General features: G+C 45.3%; 1 protein-coding gene across 1 annotated transcript; it reads left to right on the top strand.

The window, feature by feature from the left end:
- The first annotated feature begins 83 nt into the window (after positions 1 to 83).
- Positions 84 to 3,448, top strand: CNPY2 (canopy FGF signaling regulator 2). The gene is made up of 6 exons (XM_060024989.1): positions 84 to 403; positions 1,009 to 1,121; positions 1,268 to 1,383; positions 2,218 to 2,421; positions 2,582 to 2,678; positions 3,280 to 3,448. The coding sequence occupies exons 2-6, from the start codon at positions 1,034 to 1,036 to the stop codon at positions 3,321 to 3,323; spliced, it is 549 nt and encodes a 182-aa protein (XP_059880972.1). The 5' UTR covers positions 84 to 403; positions 1,009 to 1,033; the 3' UTR covers positions 3,324 to 3,448.
- The last annotated feature ends 3,433 nt before the right edge of the window (positions 3,449 to 6,881 follow it).

Raw genomic sequence — 6,881 nt, 5'->3', positions numbered from 1 at the left:
CTGCTTCAAGCCACTCCTATTCTTCGGCTGACCGCCCCCGGTGGTCACGTGGAGCTGCTCGCCACGCAAGTCTGGGTCCTGCGATCCACCGGGGTCCTTGCCGCCTGGGAGCCGCTCCTACGCTGCCTGTTCGCGCGAGAGTTTGGAGGGGCGGGTTTGGGGTCGGTCTCTAGTGTGGGACTCGTACCGTAGCGCATCTGAGACCTGCTTAGGCGTCCACTTAGGGCTCGAGGTGCTGGCTCAGGCAGTCGCCGGGGCACCCCGTGTCTGGAAAGCGCAGGAGCGCTCTGGAGAAGCCTGGACAGCCCCGCTTTCCCGCAGCCAGGTGCTAGGGTCGGGAGCTAAAGTGAGAGTCCGGCTGTCTTCCAGCGCCTGGGCCACGGCGGCGGCCCTGGGAGCAGAGGTGGGACGGATGCGAGTGGCACTGAGGGTCGGGGTTGCACTGGATAGAAGGCAGTGGTGGGGTTATTAGAAAGGGGGCTGGCCCGCACGGGGAATAGCTTATAGGCTGGAGGTGGGGATGCAGCAGTCTCGGTGCTGGGTCCAAATAGGCCCTAGTTATCGGGTGCTCCTCTCGTCAGCCAGCCACCTCGCCACCTCCTGGCCAGAATCAGCTACTCTCCTTGCCAGCAGCTCCTCTGTGCCTGTCGTCCTTGCTTAATCCTAGCCACCAACCCATGGCTGCCACATAGCCCTGTGAATCCTAGGCAGCGGACGCTTAAGTACCAACATCCAAGGCCTCACCTGTCGACGTAGTGTCTGGGGCTAAGCCCCACGTTCCGAGCTCAGCGCTCTCACCCACCGCCCCGGAGCGTCCGGAGCCTCGAGCGCCGGAACAGAGGAGCCCCTTTGTGTCCGGGCCATTTCCTGGAAAGTAGAGCCAGATCACACTGAGGCCTTTGTAGGCCTTGGGATGAAGGATTGGGCGGGGGTGGGGGTGGGGGGCGAGGTACAGGGGAGAATGGAGCTGGCTCCTCACACCTATGCTTTATTCCAATCCAAACCCAGGTGGAGCAACCCCATTGCGCTAAAGATGAAGGGCTGGGGTTTGCTGGCCCTGCTTCTGGGGGCCCTGCTGGGAGCTGTCTGGGCCCGGAGGAGCCAGGATCTACACTGTGGAGGTAAAGGCACAAAAGAAACGGGAGGAAGAGTGGGTGGGGAAGATAGAGCCTTGGAGGGCATGGGATCCAAGGCCTGGGAGAAGGATGAGTGGAAGTCCCTGGGTTGATTCCTTTCTCTCCCCACCCCCTGCCCCCCCTTGCACCAGCTTGCAGGGCTCTGGTGGATGAACTAGAGTGGGAAATTGCCCAGGTGGATCCCAAGAAGACCATTCAGATGGGCTCTTTCCGAATCAATCCAGATGGCAGCCAGTCAGTGGTGGAGGTAACTGACTGTTCCCCCAAATAAAATAGCTCACTCTAACTAATTAAGAAGGACCTTAGTTTAATAGGAATGTAGAAAACATTGACCCACATAGGTATCTAAAAGATTGGGCTGTCTTATTTGGAAGAGGCTGGAGGCTTATACCCTATGCATTTGCTTCCTTGGCTCCAAACCCTAATACTTTCTGTTGTAGAAGTCGTTAGCAGACAGGGAACCTTGATCAGCCCCCTTCTCCACATCCTTAATCCACGTGACTTGTGTTTTCACTATGGCAGTATGGTATACAAACAAACATTCATTCGAAAAAAATAGGTCTTATCCTTACATTTAGGAAATTTATTTCAGGTGGAAACATAACACAGACAGAAAGCTGTACCCTGTGGGCATTTGGGAGATGTTAAGGTTATGATGCTTGTGAAATGCTTTAATAGTTGTTATCTTCAAAGCCCATACTGCCTCTCTAATGCTCTCCTCCTATTAAGGGCAGGTATTAGCCTCATTTTAATACAAAAAAGAAAATCATTACCTTACAGCCATAAGAATTAAAAGAATTCAAAGGAAGAGAACACATAGTTGACTAAGGTTAATCAAAGAGGTTGTTTATTTATAATTTGGAGCTAATGACACCTATTTTATTTTTTAGGTTTGTATAATGAGGTAAATAAGATCACATATTTGAAAGGACTTTGGAACTACACAAATCATACTGTTTTTAAATTAGGGAAGGCTTTTTAGAATAGGTTGGTTGAGCTAGATTTGGAAGGAAAAGTAAGGATATAAATTACTAATGTACAGAGATAGAAAAATGTGACCCAAGGCTGAGGACATTTCTAGGTGCCTTATGCTCGCTCAGAGGCCCACCTCACAGAGCTGCTAGAGGAGGTATGCGACCGGATGAAGGAGTATGGGGAACAGATTGACCCTTCCACCCACCGCAAGAACTATGTACGTGTAGTGGGCCGGAATGGAGAATCCAATGAACTGGACCAACAGGGGATCCGAATTGATTCAGACATCAGTGGCACCCTCAAGTTCGCGGTGAGCTATGGGAGTGGGTAGCCAGTTCTTGGAAACTAGGGGAATTATTGGAGAGCCCAAGTGGAAAGTTGGATGAATGTCCTTGTCCTCCTCTCTGGAGGTGGAGACCAGAGGCTTCCCTTGCTGTCTTCTCTCACTCCTTTCTCCCTTGGGTTGACAGTGTGAGAGCATTGTGGAGGAATACGAGGATGAACTCATTGAATTCTTTTCCCGAGAGGCTGACAATGTTAAAGACAAACTCTGTAGTAAGCGAACAGGTAAGCTATTCCCACTTTACCTCCTGTCCTCACATCCCTGTGGAACCCACATTCTCTAGTGTGTGTCCCACCCCTGCTCCTCCAACACCCCCCTAGTACCCCCTCCTCCAACCTCTGATGTTAGCTCAAGAGTTGGCTTCCATTACTTAGGCTTAGGGACTTGGGTTGTTCCTCTCCATTCTTTTCCCGTTGGCTTTCAGAATTTGTGGCTCCCTCACCTGAGTGAGACACTGGTGAGAGGACGGTGGGAATGTTTTGTCATTTAAAAGCATATGCTCTGGGGACTTCCCTGGCGGTCCAGTGGTTAAGACTTCATCTTCCAGTGCAGGGGGTGCGGGTTCGATCCCTGGTCAGGGAGCGAAGATTCCCACATGCCTCAGGGCCAAAGAACCAAAACATGAAACAGAAACAATATTGTAACAAATTCAATAAAGACTTTAAAAAAATGGTCCACATCAAAAAATCTTGGAAAGAAAAAGCATATGCTCTGAAAAGTGGTGGTCAGTGTGTGTGTCAGTTTGTTTTGGGATATTTTCTTGATAGTGGCATATATCAGTATGAGAGTGGCATTTTCTTTGAAACTGTCATGTGCTATTTGCAGATCTATGTGACCATGCCCTGCACATATCGCATGATGAGCTATGAACCACTGGAGCGGCCCAGACTGACAAGCTTGATGGATCACCCCCAGGAGGGGAGAGGGTGGCAATGCCTTTTATATTATGTTTTTACTGAAATGAACTGAAAAAATATGAAACCAAAAGTATGAACCGTGTTGTCTTTTCATGCCCAGAATTGGCCCTTAAATTAGGCTTGAAAATAGGAGATTCCAGACAGGAAAGAAAAGGGAAGGGAAGGAAGAGCTTTGGGAATGGTATAGCGCTAAAGTAGGAGGAGCCTGAAGCTTTCATTCTTTTGTTATCTGAGATTCCTGCTGGACTCACAAACTAGATAAGCATTTATTCCGTGGTTATTCAATATGATGTGTTTAGAGTCTAATTATAGTGAGAAGAGGAACCTCTATGAATAAGCTAGGGAACATGAATAAGTGTATGGTAATATAGGATTCTAGAAATTACTTGTATTCATACTGATGAAACATAAAGTAAGATAGAGCTCAGTCCTGAAGGAAATGGATTTTTCTACCCTCCCTACCCTTCCAGATGGAGGGATCGGCAAGAGCATACAGGAAAGGGCAAATGGATGTGATCAGCTCAGCTGAAAAGTAAGGGCTTTATCAGATAGGGAGAAGTGAGGTAAGGAATGTTATTAAAGGAAAGGCCTTGCTTGCTGGTCTAAGCTTTCAGATTTGATGCCAAAGCAACAGTAAAGTATACCTTTATCATCTCTATCACTAGCCATTGTCAATGTGGACCATAAGTGTGTCCCCATTTTCTGTGTGTAGAGATTCTGTACTGGGGCATAGGGGTAAAAATATAAAGGATACCTTCTTTGAGGAGATTCTTAAACACCCTGATCCTGAGGTGTGGCTGTCTCAGGGTTTGGAATGGAACATTTGTCCCAGGAATGCCTCAGGGAGAGAACACCCGTTATTCAGGTTTATTACATTTCAAAGACTTTCAGCACTTTAGAATCTAAAGGCCCTTGGAAGTCATCTAGTTCACCTTTGTAGATGAAGTAACTGATTTTACAGATAAAGAAACCAAGGCCCAGAGAAACCACAGGTTCTCAAGTTCTGTATGTAGTGGCAAAACTGGATCTATAAGCTAATGTTCCCAAGTGTCAATCTGATCTAATATAGCTGTGAAGTAGCTTCTGTTTTACGTCTTCTTTTTCTCTTAATACCTTACACTAAGCCTGGCACATGGAATGAATGTGTTCAACAAAGCTTTCTTGTACCACAAATCCCTATGAAATCTAACAATTAACTAGCTCAGAGCAAGCACCCTGATATTAGTTGACAACTAAATTCAGGGTCTAGTGCTAATTCCTTCTTCTCTTGTCAGTCATAAGAAATGCTGTATCCTGTCAAATCAGTTTTCCAGACCAGCTGTTACTAAGCTTTATTTCTTCTGTGATGCACGTGAATGATGTTCACTTGCTTCATTCCCCTATGAGTATACCCAGGATTCTGTCTATTGCTGCTTGGTGTCTGTAAGTTCTTACTCTTCCACCAGAAAGCTTATCAGAAATGTAAGTGAGAGTACTCTTATAGGGAACTTGAAGCTGTTGTAATTTACAAAAAAGCAAGTTATTTGCAAGTTTTAATAAATAAAACAAATTTAATGTTAATCAGTAACAAGTTACTTGTGATGTTCCTCACTAGTTTGTCATCGGCTGGAGAACAGCCGTTAATTCTCCAGCCCAAGAGTCTTTGCCATTGGGACACAGGCATGTGTCTTACATAGGGAAGAGTGGACATTATCATCCTTGACTTGATCCTCAGGAGGATATACTTTGCATATCTCTTAATTCATGTCATAGGTTAGCACAAGGAATCCATGAATTTATCTGAACCTTTCTGGAGGCTACTAAAATTATTCTAGCCTAGTATTCGGTAGAGCATATACTCAACCCTGCATATCTGTTTACACCTTAAATTTTAGATACCTCGTAAATGAGTTTATCAGAAAAATGTTAGCTTTTAAAGAAATATTCCCGAAGACAGTGTGACAGTGGTTTTTTTTGTTTGTTTGTTTGTTTGCCACACCACAAGGCTTATGGGATCTTAGTTCCCCAACCAACGCCGGGCCCTTGGCAGTGAAAGTGCAGAGTCCTAACCACTGGACCGCCAGGGAATTCCCAAAGACAGTGTTAAATGAGATCCAGGTGTGACTAGGAAAATGTATTATGTGAAAATCTAGTCCTTAAAGATAAGTTTTAGAGGATGTGTTTTTGCTGTGGAAAGGACTCCGAGCAAGAACAAGATTCCTTTAAATATAAGACAGAGATGAATAGCAAGGGAAAAAGAACTAGTATATGTTAAATACTCATATAACAAGCGCATACACACACTTATTTAATCTTTACAGCTCTAACAAATACTAGATGTTACTCCCATTTGCAGAGGAAGAAACCAAGCTCAAAGAGGGGTGGGAGAGCCAAAGCTTCAGCCCTAGCAATCATCTTATCCCTAGGCCGATGGAGTCTCCATGTAGTCCCCAGTGGCTCTGTAAAGTACTACTTCTTTTATTTGTTTGAAAACTACCTTCAAGTTTGAACACATGCCCTCTGAGTCTAATAATCTACAGTGAAAAAGCACTATATCCTCTTTTCAGCCATTTTCCCAGCCTGATTATTCCTTGTAAGAAGCCCATTCTATCCCCCTGGTCTTTTTAGGTGCTAAATGTTTGTCTCTCCTTACCTGTATTCTGGGAAGGTCGTCATTTATCATGTATTTCAGGTATCTTTTTTTTTTTTTTTGGCTGCACCCCACGGCTTGCAGGATCTTAGTTCCCAGATCAAGGATTGAACACATGCCCCCTGCATTGGAAGCGAGGAGTCCTAACCACTGGACCACCAGGGAATTCCCTATAGTTCCTTATCTTTTAAAATATCTTTAAATATAGCAACACACTGAGCTAATGTGCCCAAGAGACTGTTAACAATGACTCAAAGTCTCCTTCCTGAGTTGCAGCTGATAATTTACAGTCAGCACCATATAAACAATACAGCTTAGTAGTTAAAATACAGCTTCTGGAGTGAGGCCAGCCTAGGTCTGAATTCTAGCAACGCCAATTACAAGCTATGGTCCTGAGTAGGATACTTTATCTAAACCTTGGTTTCCTCCTCTGTAAAGCTACTACCATTACCTACATCCCTTAGAGTTGTGAGGATTAATTAAGGTAATGCATGTACCACATTTAGATAGTTTCTGGAAATAGGAAGTACTTAATAAATTTTAGCTGCTACCCATTAAAAAAAGGAGTTTGGTTTACTGATAAGAGTTTAAGTTCCATCTGCATTCTCCCACTTATCCTTGGCCACCAGGGGGCACCATTGCCTCTGTCCATTTTAAAGAGGTCATTCCAAACGTCAAGATGACCTCGATGCTCACCCTTCTCTCCCTTGTCCCCTCCAGTTCTCAGGCACTTAGTTGTATTTGGACCTAGAGTTCGCTTGGCTCCTTTATTCATGCTAATCCTTCTCCCTTAACTTTCTTCCCATCTCCCCAGGTCCCAACCATGTTCAGAGAAAGGCTCTAAGCCAGCTCCTGGGAGATACCATTTAGTCCCTTTGAGT

Source organism: Delphinus delphis, chromosome 11 (genome assembly GCF_949987515.2).
Source record: "Delphinus delphis chromosome 11, mDelDel1.2, whole genome shotgun sequence".
NCBI classification, from domain to species: Eukaryota; Metazoa; Chordata; class Mammalia; order Artiodactyla; family Delphinidae; genus Delphinus; species Delphinus delphis.
Note: the sequence above shows the minus strand (reverse complement) of the source record. Positions and strands in the feature narration are given on the sequence as shown.

Excerpts from the sequence above, each read along its gene's own strand:
- CNPY2 (XM_060024989.1), top strand. The coding sequence starts at position 1,034 with ATGAAGGGCTGGGGTTTGCTGGCCCTGCTTCTGGGGGCCCTGCTGGGA. Across the intron at positions 1,122-1,267 it reads CCAGGATCTACACTGTGGAG|CTTGCAGGGCTCTGGTGGAT; the intron begins GTAAAGGCACAA and ends CCCTTGCACCAG. Across the intron at positions 1,384-2,217 it reads GCAGCCAGTCAGTGGTGGAG|GTGCCTTATGCTCGCTCAGA; the intron begins GTAACTGACTGT and ends GGACATTTCTAG.